Source organism: Ornithorhynchus anatinus, chromosome X1 (assembly GCF_004115215.2).
Source record: "Ornithorhynchus anatinus isolate Pmale09 chromosome X1, mOrnAna1.pri.v4, whole genome shotgun sequence".
NCBI lineage: Eukaryota > Metazoa > Chordata > Mammalia > Monotremata > Ornithorhynchidae > Ornithorhynchus > Ornithorhynchus anatinus.
Genome location: NC_041749.1, coordinates 6,516,697 through 6,535,426, shown reverse-complemented (window position 1 = coordinate 6,535,426; position 18,730 = coordinate 6,516,697). Strand labels below are relative to the sequence as shown.

Genomic DNA, 18,730 nt, shown 5'->3' with positions numbered 1-18,730 from the left:
GTCAATATATAAATAAATTTAATTACACCTGTGAGCGAGTAGCTGCTTGCCTAGTAAAGGGACCACGACAGCCTGTCAGATTCCACTTCTTGATGAAGTTCCTGGGGTTCCGTGTTTATCAGACTCACCTGTGTCCAGGAATGTGGAAGTCAGAGGACAGGAGTCCTTATCATGGCTCCACCACATGTCTGCTGTGTGACCTTGGGCAAGTCACTTCGCTTCTCTGGACCTCAGTTCCCTCATCTGTAAAATGGGGATTGAGACCGTGAGCCCCATGTCAGACAGGGATGGTGTCGGACCTGATTAGCTTGAATCTAACCCAGTGCTCAGAACAGTGCTTGGCACATAGTAAGTGTTCATGCTTATGTGCAAATACTACAATTATTATTATTAGCTAGGGCTGCCCTCGCCATGCCTCCTCCCAATTCCACCCTCCCCACTCTCCTCCTCACTCTTCTTCCTTGCCACCTAACTTGCCCCAGACTATTCTCTGAGCCTCTCCCATCTCCCTCCCTAGACGACAAACTCATCTCCTAACTACCACCATCCCTGATTGAAATCCATCTCACAGTCCAACTCCATATGATTCTAAAGTATTGGATGGAACTAGTAAAAACCGTACTTCTTCTGGGAAGTTATCACCGTAATACCTGCCTTTTATTGGCCTAGAAATCCCCCCCAAATGAGTGTATCCTTTCATTCATTCATTCAGCTGTATTTTTTGAGCACCTACGGTGTGCAGAGCACTGTACCCTTAGAAAGTACAATTCAGCAGTAAAGAGAGACAATCCCCGACCGTATCCATCCAATAGCCACGTGAAGCATGGACGGGAAGCAGCATGGTCTAGTGAATAGTGCACGGACCTGGGAATCAGAAGGAACTGGGTTTTAATCCAGGCTCTGCCGCATGTCTGCTGTGTGACCTTGGGCAAGTCACTTAACTTCTCTGCAAAATGGGGATTAAGACTGTGATTTAATTACCTTGCATCTAACCCAATGCTTAGAACAGTACTTGGCACATAGTAAGCACTTAATATGATATAGTATCATTATATCCTTTTATTCTGTTGCTTCCCTTATCTGTAATTTACATTAATCTCTGTATCCCCCTCTAGATTTTAAATTGGTGTCTACCAACTCTCTCGTACTATACTCTCCCAAGCACTTAGTAAGTGCTCAAAAACACCACTGCTTGATTGTGACTAAACACCCAAAGAATCCACCCTGTTAAAGAGAACTCCCCAGCCACATTACTTTTACCATGTTCACGCCATAACCAGTTTCCTCCCTGATTCTTCCACGGCTCCTATCGAAACTTCAGCGCGGCCCGACTTACCCGTAGGCAATCGTATTTGGGCAGCACAAATTGCAGAGGAGAATCAGGACACGACACAAACCATGAGGTCACAGTGACTCCAGTCCAAATCTGAGGAAGGCTGAAAAGTATTATACTGGGTTGATTTTTTTTTTTTTAAAGATTTCAGGATGAAAAATGAATCTGGCAATTCTTTCCATAAAGTGATTTCCAAGTGGAGTGAATTTCTGAAATAAAAGTCCCTCTTCACCATTTATACTACTACGACTACTAATAATAATGACAGGGTATTTCTTAAGCATTCATTCATTCATTCATTCATTCATCCATCTGCATTTATTGAGTGTTTACTGTGTGCAGAGCATTGAACTAAGCGCTTGGAAAGTACAGATCAGCAACAAAGAGAGACAATACTTTCCACCACACACAGTCCAAAAGGGGGGAGACAGACATTAAAGCAAGTAAACAGGCATCAATAGCACCAATAAATAGAATTATATATATATATATATATAAAATAATAATAATGTTGGTATTTGTTAAGCGCTTACTATGTGCAGAGCACTGTTCTAAGCGCTGGGGTAGATACAGGGTAATCAGGTCGTCCCACGTGAGGCTCACAGTTAATGCCCATTTTCCAGATGAGGGAACTGAGGCACAGAGAAGTGTAGTGACTTGCCCACAGTCACACAGCTGACAAGTGGCAGAGTCGGCATACGAACCCATGACCTCCGACTCCCAAGCCTGGGCTCTTTCCACTGAGCCACGCAGAACAAGTAAAACAGGCATTATTATAAATAAATAGAATTACGGATACAAGTGGCAGAGCCGGGATTCAAACTCATGACCTCTGACTCCCAAGCCCGTGCTCTTTCCACTGAGCCAAGCTGCTTCTCTTAAGAGTACAACAGTGAGCAAATTCCCTGCCCACAACAAGCTTACAGTCTAAATATTACGACATTTATTAAGCGTTTCCTATGAGCCACAACCCTGTGCTAAAGTACTGGTACGGACGCAGAAAATCAGATCGAACATTGGCCTTGCCCCACATGGAGCTCATGATCTAAAAGGTGGGAAGAGCGACCTTATCCCAATTATAGAGATGGAGAAACTGAGATCCTAAACTCTTTCCACTACACCAAGCTTCTTCAAGGAAAGGACGAGTGGTGAGAGGCTTTGAAAACAATAACGCTATTTGCTAAACCTACTCCCGGATCGTGCCAGATGGTACCAATTTTCCCGGGAGAATCGGAAAAAATAAACTTTACTTTTCATAAATGTGCCGGTCGGATGCAATCACAGCCATCGTACGGCAGAAGAAGCACTGAAAACTGGCTCTTTTAAAGTTTCCTTTAGATCCTTGTTCCGGATCATTTTCTAACTTGGATAGTAAGGAGGCCCCTACCCATTCAAGGCTGCGAGCAATCAAAGAGGCTATCCAAATAAATACTTCAATTTCAAATATGCTTTGTGCTAGCTAACACCTATCCCATTTCTACTTTATGCAGCTTGATGGAGTGATTCCCGCAATGTCACAGATTTCCCTTACTCCCTTTCCAAACTAAAGGTTTGCTGTTCATGGCATCCTCCTTAAACCTAAAATAATAATCAGAGCTAACACGTTCATTATAAAATTGCAGAACATACGCTGTCAGTTTTCTATCACCTGACAGAAGTGAAAAATCAGTGGTGAAAATTTAAGTTGAAATAGAATATTTATTACATATTAAATGCTAAGTACTATACAATCTCAATAAATTATAAACGCAATAAATTTTTCAAATATATTGAATAAATTATTCAAATGTAAAGTTTGTACATCATATGCACCTAGGTTGATCTTTTCTATACCCGATTCTTAAATCAGAACAGTTATCACAAAAGAATTTAAATATTTCTGAAGAGATCATCGTTCGTTATGTATTCCGCTATTCATCCATTCAGTCTTATTTATTAAATGACTACTAGGTATGCTCTTCCACGGCACAGGATTGCTTTTGAAAAAACACATATGAATGATGCTTAATTCATGGTAATGTAATTGGCCGGGAAAATACCCGTTTGGCCACGTAACCTTCCTTCCCACCAATCAAAATGTGACGCTGTTTTTGAGAGAACTGTGATCTTGTCTCCGGCTTGGAAACTCAAGTCACCGGGATGCTGTCCCTCAAAAGAGTAGAGAGCTGTTGCTTCTTTGGGTCGGCTTGAACTTCCTAAAATAAGAAAAAGATTGGTTGCAACTTCAATTTAATCAATCCCTAGTATTTATTAAACACCCATGCTGTGCAAGAGCACTGTACTAAGCACTTGCAAATGCATAATGGCGTTATTAGGCAGGCTCCCTGACATCTAGAAGTTTGTAGACTATTGAGGGGAGAGAAAGGGACTTTTTGTAACATATACACCTACTAGCAATGAGAATGTAAGGTCTTCAGCTTCCAATTAATTAACGGGTGCAGGAGGGGACTTGAAAAGTTTTTTTTTCTTCCAGAGTCCTGCTTCGTTTACTCAATTGTCACTTGTTTCTCACTGTGCAGAGAATACTTTTCCATGTACACCATGCTACCTGCTGTGATGGAGTTTCCCCGTCACAGATGACCGGGGGGCCATAAGCAGAACGGACATTTTGGCAGTCTCGATGAATATTCAATCGATAATATTAATTGAGTGTTTAGAATGTGCGGGATACAGTACTAAGTGCTTGGGAGAGTACAACACAATAATATAATAGATATACTGGCTGCCCACAAAGAGCTTACAGTCTAGAGCGGGAGACCGACATTGATATAAATAAATTAGGGGATATGGACATTAGTGGCGTGGGACTGGAAATGGAAGGTGGTGAATAAGGGGAGCAAGTCAGGGCGATGCAGAAGGGAGTGGGAAAAGAGGAAGTGAGGCCTTATTCCCTCCCTAAAGTCAGGACGGCAAGCAGAGGGTTGGTCTGACTTTAGGGAGAGAATATACATTTGGACTGCCAAAACTTCAGTCACGCTTACACGTTCTTAGAGGGACGTGGGGTCTCCGAGCATACCGATGGCAAACTTGATACGAGTTCAGCATCTGAATTACGAGCACGACCCTTCTCTTTAAATAGACATTTTATTAGCTCTAACACCCCACTCTACATGACCTCAGGAGTTCTGAATTTGCCTCTTCCCTGGAGAAGGACGTTTCACTCCGTCAACTTGGGTTCGGCAAGGCAAATTTAAGTTAAACTCGGCAGTGGGTTAATCTGGGGGAAATGGCAAAGAAGACGGAAAATGAGAAAAAGCAGCAGCCACCTTATCGCTGAGTGCCTTAACCACACTTCTCTTGCAAGCGTCAAACTGTTTCTAGCCATTAAGCTTTAAATAAAAATAATCAATTGTATTTACCAAGAACTTCCCGTTTGTAGCGCACTGTATGAAGCACTTGGGAGATCAGAATACATCAGAGTTGATCGATAGGATCCCTCAAGGAGTTAACAATAATAACAGCGGTATTTATTAAGTACTTACTATATGTCAAGCACTGTTCTAAGCACTGGGGTGGACACAAAGTAATCAGGCTGGACACAGTCCCTGTCCCACATGGGGCTCACAGTCAATCTCCATTTTACAGGTGAAGTCACTGAGGCACAGAGGAGTGAAGTGACTTGCCCAAGGTCACTCGGCAGACAAGAGGCGGAAGCGGGATCGGAATCCGCATCCTTCTCACTCCCAGGCCCGTGCTCTATTTGGGGAAGCAGCGTGGCTCAGTGGAAAGAGCCCGGGCTACGGAGTCAGAGGTCATAGGTTTGACTCCCGGCTCTGCTACTGGTCAGCTGTGTGACTGTGGGAGAGTCACTTCACTTCTCTGTGCCTCAGTTACCTCATCTGTAAAACAGATGTAAAATAAAACTGTGAGCTTCACGTGGGACAACCTGATGACCCTGTATCCACCCCAGCGCTTAGAACAGTGCTCTGCACATAATAAGCGCTTAACAAACACCAACATTATTATTATTATCCATTAGGCCAGGCCACAATGTGCCTTGATCTCATCTCTCTCACCACCAACTCCTTGCTCACGTCCTCCCTCTGGCCTGCAAACTCCCTCCCCCTTTCATAACCAAACAAACACCACTCTCCCCATCTTCAAAGCTCTACTAAAATATCTCCTCCGAGAAGCCTCTCTCAACTAACCTCTCCTTTTCCTACATTTATCTCCCTTCCCTTGTGTGTTGTTAATGAACTTGGGTCTAAAGCCTTAAAGATTTTGCTCCGCATCCCGTCACCAGCCTCACAGTGCTTATGTACACAACACTATACTATGACACTTCCCCTATCTGTTGTATATTTTATTGTATATTTAGAAAAGCAGCGTGGCTCAGTGCGAAGAGCCCGGGCTTGGGAGTCAGAGGTCATGGGTTCGAATCCCAGCTCTGCCACTTGTCAGCTGATTGTGGGCAAGTCACTTCACTTCTCTGGGCCTCAGGTACCTCATCTGTAAAATGGGGATGAAGACTTGAGCCTCACGAGGGACAACCTGATTACCCTGTATCTACCCCAGTGCTTAGAACAGTGCTCTGCACATAGTAAGCGCTTAACAAATAACATTATTATTATTATTATATTTTAACGTCTGTCTTCCCCACTTGATCATAGCAGCATGGCCTGACCTAATGGATAGAGCACAGGCCTGGGAGTCAGAAGGACGTGCGCTCCAATACCGGCTCCGGCCCTTGTCTGCTGGGTGACCTTGGGCAAGTCATTTCACTTCTCTGTGCCTCAGTTACCTCATCTGTAAAATGGGGATCGAGAATGTGAGCCCTGAGGGACAGTGTCCGACCTGATTATTTTGGGTCTACCCCAGTGTTTAGAACAGTTCTTGACACATAGTAAGCACTTAATACCATAATCATAATTATTATTATTACCCTCTCTAAGTCACACAAGCAGTGCTGCCATGAGATAGGGAAGACGGCAGAGTTGGGGGGAAGATAAAGATAAATGGTATTTGTTAAGAGCTTACTATGTGCCAGGCACTGTAGTAAGCGCTGGGAAAGATACAAGCTAATCAGGTTGGACAGAGTCCCTGTCCCACATGGGGCTCCCAGGCTTAATGCCCATTTTACAGATGAGGTAACGGAGGCACAGAGAAGTGAAGTTACTTGACCAAGATCACAAGGAAGAAAAGTGGTGGAGCTGGGATTGGACCCAGGTCCTTCTGACTCCCAGGCCCTCGCTCTATCCACTACACCATGCTGCTTCTCTAAAAAGAGCAAAATAGTAAATAAAAAAAGAAAAAAGAAAAGACAAGAATAGGCTGACCCGTCTCTCGTCTCCCACATTCACTCTAGGAACTCCACGTGTCAAGTTTTTAATAAAAAACTGGAAGGGTAATGAAACCTAATACCTTATTCCCCAATACCTATGGAATCCAAAAAACTGATTTCACAAAGATTGGTATCTCCACAGGTGCAGGGTTTTATTGCATGGAAAGCTATTGCTTTATTTTATACGCTTAAGTGCTTTAATCCTGGGGAGGGGGCTGGTTTTGCTCCTCGCAGTGTTTTGTCACAGAGTTATCTTTAAAAATCCTTGAAATACTTTCTTCATAGACTTTAATGATCTTACACATTGCCTTCACATCTGATCAGCTTGCATTTTTGCAGCCCAAAAACTAGTCCTTAGCCATTTCCCAACTGCTTTTGGTCCTCTGTTTATTTTCAGTTTTCACCTCTCATCATCAGGACTGTGACAATCCCCGCCAATAGCATTTAGGATTCCATATCTTCTGTGTCTCTCTTTTCAGGACTGGATTATTTTGAAGTCTGGGAAATTCTCTCTGTGAGGCGTATGAATTGGGTTTGGAGGGAGAAATAAAAGGGGCTACTTTCGTATATAAGAAAATAAAAAGAAAACTGAGAAACCACAAAAGGAGGTTAAACTTGCAAACGCTTAAAATGCCATCAGGTCATTGATATTTCGACACCCTCAGGATTTCTCCCATTTCCAATCCAGCATCCTTTGGTGAAGTCAGTATTTGTCCGAGTGTGAGCCAACCATATTTTTGAGGTCACTGGTGTCAAGGACACAGAAAATCATGATTTTGTTTCCATTTATTAGAAGGCTTTCCCAAAGGATCTCCACCCCACACAACTTTCACACCCTTCAAAATGACGAAGGTTTGTGTTGTTTTCTGAGCTACTGCATATAAATATATATATTGGAAAGTAAACAATGCACTGAAAAGAGCAATTAGTTTGTGTGCCTCCGTATTTTACTCTAGGCAAAAAGTACGCTGAATCAGTACCGAAGACAAAAAAAAAGATACTGTAAGATCTCTTAATATAGTAATCATACTACATGTATGAGATGATCACAAATAGAATACATTTCAGCTATGCAATTTTATGAAATAATTGGAAACGCATTAATGCCTGTATTAAACGCAGCAAGGTAATGGGTTTAGAATACCCCACCTCACAGTATGACAATCAATGCCACCCGAATGCTCCTTGAACGTTTTAAACCATTCTAAAATCTAAGAGTCCGAGTTACAATCATGATGAAATTATGTTACAACCTATAAATGTTATAGCTCACACAAGATGGTGCTACAGTGCTTTGGAAAGACTGTACTATCTAGATATTTAATTCTTAATTCAAGTTAGTAATACATTGATTTGCATGGTTAAGGATGCTGATCTTACTGCTCTATCTATAATACATACTCCTAAAATGAGTAAGCTCATGGATTGATATGAGATTCAATATAAGAATATTTTAACTTAAAACTATTAGCTTATTTGAAAGGACGAAAAAAGAATATAAAATCAGGATGATGTCACGGGAACTTTTAAATCTGAAAATGATTCACTAATTTCAACGGCTTACAGGCAGGTCTTCTTAAAGTTAAGGGAGAGTCTGCGGCATGGCTATAATAATGGAATCTGACAGTGTACGTGGAGTCTTCATTTTTTTGGTGAGCAAAATAGCTGGTAAACATCTTCTTCAAATTATAATCAATATCCATTCCAACTCCAAACCATATTATTAGGCCAAGGACTACAAAAGTTACATATAAACCATGAGCACAGAATATTTTCCTTTCTGCCTCTCTCGCCATCTCAAAAAATATGAAAAAAAATGTGATATGGATGAGTACACTCAGGAGACGAGGAAGTGTACAACAGACTGTTCCTGAGACGATAAAAAATTCCCTCCGCAGTTTAAAACTTGATTACCTTGAAATCCTTCTCAACTCCGCCGATCACACTGTTAATAGAAACTCGTGCGCATACATCATAAAATTTAATATCTAGGGAACTGTGTGATTTCTTTTGAATGAATAAAATATTAATGAAAAATGAGCTGCTTCTGGCCAAAATGACTCATCTTAAGCTTCTAGATATTCACGTGGATTTTCTTTTCTATTCTAAAAAGGAACAAAACATAAAGACCTTTCAGGTGCAGGCTGAATGTCCAATAGATATAGATCTATACTTTCAGAAAGAGCACTTTATGCTATTGCTAAATTCCCCCAGGTATAAAGTGCGCTTTGCAACAATTCATATGCCACAAAATACCTGATATTTCAACAGAAATGGATTATGTAGGAAATACATAAGGAAATGCTGAATAGTAATAATAATAATTATGGTACTTGTTAAGCACTTACTATGTGCCAAGCACCGTTCTAAGCACTGGGGTAGATACAAGTTAGTCAAATTGGACACATTTCCTGTCCCACACAGGGCTCACGTTCTTAATCCTAATTTTACAGATGAGGTAACCGAGGCCCAGAGAAATGAAGCGACCGGCCCAAGGTCACACAGCATACATGTGGCAGAGCCAGGATTAGAACGCATGCTCTATCCACTAAAGCCACGCTTGCTTCTCATCTATAAGCCCGTCAAAGGGCAGCAACTGTCTCTATCTGTTACCGATTTGTACATTCCAAGTGCTTAGTACAGTGCTCTGCACATAGTAAGCGCTCAATAAATACTATTGAATGAATCTATAATATGAGATTACAGCAATGGAAAGTGGTAGAATTTTGAAGGGGAAGCCCTTCATAGGTTGAAAGTAGTTCAGCTGATTTACATTGATTGATTGATTCATTCATTCAATAGTATTTATTGAGCGCTTACTATGTGCAGAGCACTGTACTAAGCGCTTGGAATGAACAAGTCGGCAACAGATAGAGATGGTCCCTGCCATCTGACGGGCTTACACTCTAATCTGGGGAGACGGACAGACGAGAGCAATGGCAATAGAGTCAAAGGGAAGCACATCTCGTAAAAACAATGGCAACTAAATAGAATCGAGGCGATGTACATTTCATTAACAAAATAAATAGGGTGATGAAAATATATACAGTCGAGCGGACGAGTACAGTACCGAGGGGAGGGGAAGGGAGAGGGGGAGGAGCAGAGGGAAAGGGGGAGAAAAGAGGGAAAGGGGGGGAAAAGAGGGTTAAGCTGCGGAGAGGTGAGGGGGAGCGGTAGAGGGAGTAGAGGGAGAAGGGGAGCTCAGTCTGGGAAGACCTCTCGGAGGAGGTGAGTTTTAAGTAGGGTTTTGAAGAGGGGAAGAGAATCAGTCTGGCGGAGGTGAGGAGGGAGGGCGTTCCGGGACCGCGGGAGGACGCGGCCCGGGGGTCGACGGCGGGACGGGCGAGACCGAGGGACGGTGAGGAGGTGGGCGGCGGAGGAGCGGAGCGTGCGGGGTGGGCGGTAGAAAGAGAGAAGGGAGGAGAGGTAGGAAGGGGCGAGCTGACGGAGAGCCTCGAAGCCTAGAGTGAGGAGTTTTTGTTTGGAGCGGAGGTCGATAGGCAACCACTGGAATTGTTTAAGAAGGGGAGTGACAGGCCCGGATCGTTTCTGCGGGAAGATGAGCCGGGCGGCAGAGTGAAGGATAGACCGGAGCGGGGCGAGAGAGGAGGAAGGGAGATGGGAGAGAAGGCCGACACAGTAGTCTAGCCGGGATATAACGAGAGCCCGTAGCGGCAAGGTAGCCGTTTGGGTGGAGAGGAAAGGGCGGATCTTGGCGATACTGTAGAGGTGAAACCGGCAGGTCTCGGTAACGGATAGGATGCGCGGGGTGAACGAGAGAGACGAGTCAAGGACGACACCGAGATCGTGGGCCCGAGAGACGGGAAGGACGGTCGTGCCATCCACGGTGATAGGGAAGTCTGGGAGAGGACCGGGTTCGGGAGGGAAAATGAGGAGCTCGGTCTCACTCACGTTGAGTTTTAGGTGGCGGGCCGACATCCAGGTGGAGACGTCCCGGAGGCGGGAGGAGATGCGAGCCCGAAGGGAGGGGGAGAGGACGGGGGCGGAGATGTAGATCCGCGTGTCATCCGCGTAGAGATGGTAGTCGAAGCCGTGAGAGCGGATGAGTTCACCGAGGGAGTGAGTGTAAATGGAGAACGGAAGAGGGCCGAGAACTGACCCTTGAGGAACTCCAACAGTTAAAGGATGGGAGGGGGAGGAGGCGCCAGCGAAGGAGACCGAGAATGACCGGCCAGAGAGATGAGAGAGAGAGAAGATTTTCACTCGGCCCAATAAATTTGTCATCTGGTTAGCCGTGAGGCGTAGTTGCAAGGGTGCAAGACTGGGAGGAAGGCGACCTGGGTTCTAATCCTGGCTCCATGTGCCTTCTGAATAATCTTGCGCAAATTACTTCACTTCTCTGAGGATCAGTTTCCTCATCTTTCAAATAGGGATTAAATATCTCTTCTCCCCGCTCTTTAGCTATGAGCCCCTTGTGGGAACAGAGACTGTCTGATTTGACTGTACTGTGTCATTTGTATTGTGAAGCAGCATGGACTAATAATAATAATGATGACATTTGTTAAGCGCTTACTATGTGCCAAGCACTGTTCTAAATGCTGGGAGAGATACAATGTAATCAGGTTATCCAACATGAAGCTCACAGTCTTAATCTCCATTTTACCGGTGAGGTCCCTGAGGCACAGAGAAGTGAAGTGATTTGCCGAAAGTCACACAGCTGACACGTGCAGGATCCGGGATTAGAACCCATGACCTCCGACTCCCAAGCCTGGGCTCTTTCCACTAAGCCATGCTGCTTCTCAATGGATAATGGACTAACGGATAGAGTGTGGGCCTGCAAGTCTGAAGGAACTGGATTCTAATCCTGCTTCACCTGTCTGCTGGGTAACCCTGGGCAAGTCATTTCACTTTTCTATGCCTCAGTTACCTCATTTGTAAATTGGAGGCTAAGATTGTAAGCCCCATGTGGGACAAAGACTATGTGTAACCAGAGTAGCTTGTAACTTTCCCTGTGCTCAGTACAGTGCCTGGCACATTAGCAAATACTTATATAACATAATAATATGGTATAAACAAAATAGTGTTTAGCGCATAGTAAGAACTTAAATACTGTTATTAATCAATAAGATTTATCTTAGCCAATAACTCAATCTGATTTTTTTTGCCATATCCCTGAATTCTAATCCTGGCTTGGAAAGATTAGACCTTTACATCCATGTAACTATTGTAGGTCGTATTTGTCAAAGGAGTAAGAGAGCTAGCAATGAAAGTATTTTGTGTTCATGGTTTATCTGTTACTTGGATGTCCTGTCCTTGTAATATGATTTGGGGCTAAAATGGACATTGATTAATTCCTGCAGACCAGGAAGAACGACAGGGAATATTTCTTGTGCTTATGTTGAAATTTTCCAAGTGCCTAGAAGACACGGCACTTAGGAGACGCCTGATTAATTCCATTCCTTCTAAAATGGAGTAATAATTTACATGATCTTATCTCCAAACTATTACAAATGTATAGCTTTGGTCTATATCTACTGTACTAAATAGTATGTCTTGCTTTACACTGTCGAGTCGTCTCCGAATCATCGCAACATCACGGACACATCTCTTCCAGGACACCCCACCTCCATCTGCCATCGTTTTGGTAGCGGATCCACAGAGTTTTCTTGGTAAAAATCCAGAAGTGGTTTACCATCCTCTCTTTCGGCGCAGTAAACTTTGAGTCTCCGACCTCGACTCTCTCCCTTGCCGCTGCTGCCCAGCACAGGTGAGTTTTGACTCGTAGCCGATGGCCCGCCACTCGCTAGCCGCGGCTCGAGCTAGGAATGGAACGGACAGGCCTCTGCCTGACTCTCCCTCCCGTAGTCGAGACTGGTAGACTACCGGAAACTCTGCAGGTGCGATAATATAGAAGTGCTCGAAATCTAAATACCTGGGAGGATCAGGATTTTAGTCCTGGGGGCTAATTCTGCCACTTGCCTGCTCTGTGACCTCGGGCAAATTGCTTAACTTCTCTGTGTCTTAGTTTCCTCATCTGTAAAATGGAGATTAAATACCTGTTCTCCCTCCCCCTTAGACTGGGAGCCCCTTGAGACACGTTTTCATCCACCTTTAGTACGGTGCTTGGAATATGGTAGATGTACAATATCACAATTACTATTATTATTACACCTCCTGGGTATTTGTTAAGTACTTACTATGTGTCCAGCACTGTTCTAAGTGCTGGGGTAGATAGAAACTAATCAGTTGGACACAGCCCCATCTTAATCCCCAATTTACAAATGAGGTAACTGAGGCAGAGATAACTTAAATGTCTTGCCCTAGGTCACAAAGCAGAGAAACGACGGAGCTGGGATTAGAACCTATGGCCTTCTGACTCCTAAGCCTGTGTTCGATCCACTAGGCCATGCTGTGTGGAATAATGTTAGAAGGGACCTTGCTCTTTCTCTGTGACTCAGTGACCTCATCTGTAAAATGGGGATTGAGACAGTGAGCCCCACGCGGGACAAGGACTGTGTCCAATTCCATTTCTTCGTATCCACCCCAGTGCTTAGTATAGTGCCTGGCACATAGTAAGAGCCTAACAAATACCACAATTATTATTATTATCCAGACCACAACTACTTACTGGGTCCTGAGAGCTCTATCTTCGGTTCTTTAATCAAAAGTATCGAGTGCTGATTGTGTGCAGGGCACTGTACTAAGCACTTGGGAGGCTACCACAGAGTTAATAGACACGTTCTCTGCTTAGAGTGATAGGGATGTATCCAAGTCAGCCCGGAAAGACAGTTCCTTCTCTTTGAAGACCGCGGAGACTGAGGATGTGTGAGTATTCGCCTCTGACTTTTTTACTGGACAACAATGGTTTTCATCTCAGCCCCCCCCAAAAGTTGTATTTGTTAAGTGCCTACTACGTGCCATTCATTCATTCATTCAATAGTATTTATTGAGCGCTTACTATGTGCAGGGCACTGTACTAAGCGCTTGGAATGTACAAATCGGTAACAGATAGAGATAGTCCCTGCCTTTTGACGGGCTTACAGTCTAATCGGGGGAGACAGACAAGAACAGTAGCAATAAATAGGATCAAAACTTCACTTTTCAGTGCCTCAGTTACCTCACCTGAAAATGGGAACTGAGACTGTGAGCCCCACATGGGACAGGGGCTGTGTCTAATCCGATTTGCTTGTATCCAACCCAGCACTTAGTGTAAGAGAAGCAGCGTGGCTCAGTGGAAAGAGCCTGGGCTTGGGAGTCTGAGGCTATGGGTTCGAATCCAGACTCAGCCACTTGGCAGCTGTGTGACTGTGGGCAAGTCACTGAACTTCTCTGTGCCTCAGTTACCTCCTCTGTAAAAGGGGGATTAACTGCGAGCCTCACGTGGGACGACCTGATTACCCTGTATCACCCCCAGCGCTTAGAACAGTGCTCGGCACATAGGAAGCGCTTAATGCAGGGTCATCAGGGGGTCCCAGGTGAGGCTCACAGCCTTCATCCCCATTTTACAGATGAGGGAACTGAGGCACAGTGAATAATAATTAGGTTGGTATTTGTTAAGCGCTTACTATGTGCAGAGCACTGTTCTAAGCGCTGGGGTAGACACAGGGGAATCAGGTTGTCCCACGTGAGGCTCACAGTTAATCCCCATTTGACAGATGAGGGAACTGAGGCACAGAGAAGTGAAGTGACCTGCCCACAGTCACACAGCGTACTCTCCCAGCTGCTTAGAACCCCTTTCAGGGTTGCACCTGGAGAGTTTCCAGTTTTCTACCGGTCTTGGCTATGGGAGGGAGAGTCAAGCAGAGGCCCATCCATTCCATTCCTAGCTCGGGCAGTGGCTAGCGAATGGAAGGCCACCCGCTCCAAATCAAAACTCACCCGTGCTGGGTAGCAGCGGCAGGGGAGAGAGTCGAGGGCGGAGACTCAAGTTTACTTCGCGGAAGGAGGCGATGGTAAACCACTTCTGGATTTTTACCAAGAAAACTCTATGGATCCACTACCAGAATAACCTGCAGATGATGGAGGTGAGCATTCTGGGAGAGATGGGTCCATGGCATCGCTACGGGTCGGAGACGACTCGACGGCAAAGACAGGACAACTGCTTAGTACAGCGCTCTGTACATATAAGCACTCCGTAAATACCACTCATTGGTTAGTGATGACAGTGACAATACGGATTATAAAATCAGCAAATACATTCTGATTCTAGGAGAATTTTAAAAAGATGAGAAGCAGTGTGGCTCAGTGGAAAGAGCCTGGGCTTTGGAGTCAGAGGTTATGAGTTCGAATCCCAGCTTGGCCACTTGTCAGCTGTGTGACTGTGGGCAAGTCACTTCACTTCTCTGTGCTTCAGTTCCCTCATCTGGAAAATGGGGATGAAGACTGTGAGCCTCATGTGGGACAACCTGATTCTCCTGTGTCACCCCTGTGTCACCCCAGCGCTTAGAACAGTGCTCTGCACGTAGTAAGCGCTTAACAAATACCAACATTATCATCATTATTATTATTATTATTATTATGATACAAGAGAGGTGGAGGGTTCACTAAGTAATTTTAGATCTTTTCTATGATTCCCTATAGCCTCTGGACGTATTTCAACTTTCAGGGATGAGTTGATGCAGCTTTAGTGAGAGTTGCAAATACGCGTTTCACTAAAGTTTTAGAATTCATAATATCAGAACAAAAATTCACTTTAAATATGTTCACCTTAGTTATTTAAAACCTGAAAATATGTAGTTTCATGGAATTTTTTTTTTAAATAATTTCAAAGTTAGCTTTCTTTAAGATCCCACAGAGTCAATCACACAAAAATCTCATTAAATATTCCTGAGATTTTTAAATTAAATAACTAAAAGCAATGAAACTATGAATATAGAGGGCACCAGATGAATATTTTCTGGACAAAAATAATGAGAAAAGAGTAAGCTTCCATACAGTACCAAAAAATTATGTACTTTCTAAGCGTATAATAGTATCTACTAAATTTTTCATGACCATACTGAATTTATACTATCTTATGTTATTCTCTGAAAAGGTCTTATTAAAAAAAAATCAATATGCTCACAGCAAATGTCACTGAGCCAACTCGTTCTTGTAGGTGAATAAGGGTGTTATAAAATGGTCTTTTCGATGATAATAAAAACCTTCGGTTTCCATTTTTTCCTTGGTGAATTGCTTCTGTTGGACTGTGATGTAAGTTCGGTCACCTGGATTAGAACCCATGACCTTCTGACTCCCAGGCCTGTGCTCTATCCACTATGCCATGCTGCTTCCCCAGACACATTCCCTGCCCAGAACCAAGCAATATTCTCTTTAAACCACAAACGCACTTTTCCCAAAGTTTGCCCGATAAGATAAAGTCCGACCAATTAAATACTATTACGGTTAAATAGATATGGATTATTTTTAATGGGTGGCTTTTTATACTTACGATTATCACAATCAAGGGGAAGTTCGGGATAAAGCTTGCGGGCATTTCGGTTATCTGCAGGACAAACAATATAAATCACATCAGCTACTCTGTGAGGGCCTCAGCCTAGAAAATAAAATTCCAAATGACACCAGTCCTTTCATTGCTAGGGAAGATAATTTCACATTATGGAGGTGTAACCAACACCCACTATATGCCTTGCCCACCGTGGGCAAGGAATGCGCCTGCTTATGTTGAATTGTAAATAATAATAATTATAATAATCATGATGGTATTTTTTAAAGTGCTTAGTATGTGCCACTTCTAAGCGCTGGGGTAGATACAAGGTGGGATGTCCCCCGCAGGGCTCACAGTCTTAATCCCTATTTTACAGATGACACAACTGAGGCACAGAGAAGTAAAATGATTTTTCAAGGTCACACAGCAGTCAAGTGGTGGAGCTGGGATTAGAACCCACCTCCTCTGACTTCCAAGCCTGTGCTCTTGCCACTAAACCACACTGCTTCTCTACAAGCATTTAGTACAGTGCTCTGCACACGGTAAGCGCTCAGTAAAGACAACGGAACAAATGATATTAAAGGAGATGAAACTGATGAGGCTACAAAATTAGCCACAACACCAAGACAGATAGTAGGCCACAACAAACTATATTTAAAGCATAAAGCTTCATGTGGCCTTATGCTTTTACACTTTGTGCTTATCATCTAAAATAAAAAATAAATTGTGGTATTTGTTAAGCGCTTACTATGTGCCAAGCACTGTTCTAAGCGCTGGGGGATACAAGGTAATCAGGTTGTACCATGTGGGGTTCACAGTTTTAATCCCCATTTTACAGATGAGGTAACTGAGGCACAGAGAAGTTGAGTGACTTGACCAAAGTCACCCAGCTGGCAAGTGGCGGAGCCGGGAGTAGAACCCACGACCTCTGACTCCCAAGCCCGGGCTCTTTCCGCTGAGCCACGCTGCTTTGAGTTCTCCATTCTTTCTGTTTGGACTACGCTCAAGCGCTTAGTATAGTGCTCAGCACATAGTAAGCACTCAATAGATATAACTGAATGAATAAATCCACGGTGAAAGTTTCTACTCAAAGATCATCTTAGGACATCCCACTAGCACGAGCATCCATTCTCCACAGTCTTCAGTCTCTTTCCAAGTTCCTGACGGGAGAATCCAGCGCATGTTTGTAATTATTTTAAGCAATTTCATATGAGTAAAACTGACATTTAGATACTAGGTCCATGATAATAATAATAATGTTGCTATTCATTAAGCGCTTACTATGTGCAGAGCAATGTTCTAAGCGCTGGGGTATACCAGGTAATTAGGTTGTCCCACACGAGGCTCACAGGCTTAATCCCCGTTTTACAGATGAGGTAACTGAGGCCCAGAGAAGTGAAGTGACTTGCCCACAGTCACACAGCAGACAAGTGGCAGTGATAGAGTCACCGTATTTATTCAGTGCTCCCTGTGTGCAGAACACTGCACTAAGCATTTGGGACAGTACGATATAATAATCAACACATTCCCTGCCCACAGTGTGCTTACAGCCTAGAGGAGAGAATAATAATAAATATGGTATTTGTTAAGCGCTTACTATGTGCCTAGCCCTGAGATAGATACAGGCTAATCAGGTTGGACACAGCCCCTGCCCTGTCCCACACAGGGCTCACACTCTTAATCACACTCTTAATTAGACAAGCAGCGTGACTCAGTGGAAAGAGCCCGGGCTTGGGAGTCAGAGGTCATGGGTTCGAATCCCGGCTCTGCCACTTGTCAGCTGTGGGACTGTGGGCAAGTCACTTCACTTCTCTGTGCCACAGTTCCCTCATCTGTAAAAGGGGGATGAACACTGTGAGCCTCACGTGGGACAACCTCATTCCCCTGCATCTACCCCAGCGCTTAGAACAGTGCTCTGCACGTAGTACGCGCTGAACAAATACCCACATTATTATTAATCCCCATGTTGCAGATGACGTATGTGAGGCCCAGAAAAGTTAAGTGACTTGCCCAAGGTCACACAGTAGACATCTAGTGGAGCTGGGATTAGAACGCAGTTCCGTCTGACGCCGAAGCCCGTGCTCTATCCACTAAGCCAGCAGTGTAACCTGGCGGTAAGAACACAGGCCTGGGAGTCAGAGGACCTGAGTTCCAATCCTGACTCCGCCACACATCTGAGATGTGACTACACGGTGGCCCATCTTCACTTGCTTTGTGGCCCACGTTGACACGTTATTTCACCGCCGAGGCAGCAAAATGCTCTGTGTTGCTATTCTAGTCCCTTTAGTGGTGGTGGTTTGGGGAAAGGAGGGGGAAAGACACCCTGGAGACCCCATCCCACCCATTCAATGGTATTTCTTGAGCGCCTACTGTGTACAGACCATTGTACGAAACATTTGGAAGAATACGAACAGAGAATTCAAAGACATGATCCCTGTCCTCAAGGAGCTTATGGTCTAGTTGGGGCTGGGCGGGGGGACAGATATTAAATGGGATGAGTATCAAAGTGCTTAAGGGGTATAGGCAAGGTTATAGGTGACAAAGGTAGGGCAGCTAGGAAGGGGAAATGAGAGGTCAGTCAGGGAAGGCTTCTTGGAGGAGAGTCCTAGCCAGTCTCATGCTCTTCATCCATCTCCCTCTTCCCAAATGTCAGGGCATCTCTCTCTCTCTCTCTGCCTGGGAATACCGGCTCACCCCATTTCAATTTGCCGCTGTTAGTCAATCGTAT

General features: G+C 44.2%; 1 protein-coding gene across 6 annotated transcripts in view; it reads right to left on the bottom strand.

Moving 5' to 3' along the window:
* Positions 1-3,011: 3,011 nt before the first annotated feature.
* Positions 3,012-18,730, bottom strand: part of SH3YL1 (SH3 and SYLF domain containing 1) — a 54,548-nt gene continuing 38,829 nt past the window's right edge. For 3 of the 6 annotated variants that reach the window (XM_029052274.1, XM_039910382.1, XM_029052273.1), the window contains 2 exons: positions 16,006-16,059; positions 3,012-3,528 (listed from right to left, as the gene is read on the bottom strand). In XM_029052274.1, the coding sequence (XP_028908107.1) occupies positions 3,338-3,528; positions 16,006-16,059 (245 nt within the window). In that variant the 3' untranslated portion in view covers positions 3,012-3,337. Of the gene's footprint in view, positions 3,529-4,398; positions 4,551-7,255; positions 8,720-14,623; positions 14,652-16,005; positions 16,060-18,730 lie in introns of those variants that run through there. The other 3 variants (XM_039910384.1, XM_039910385.1, XM_039910383.1) reach the window with 3 other exon arrangements.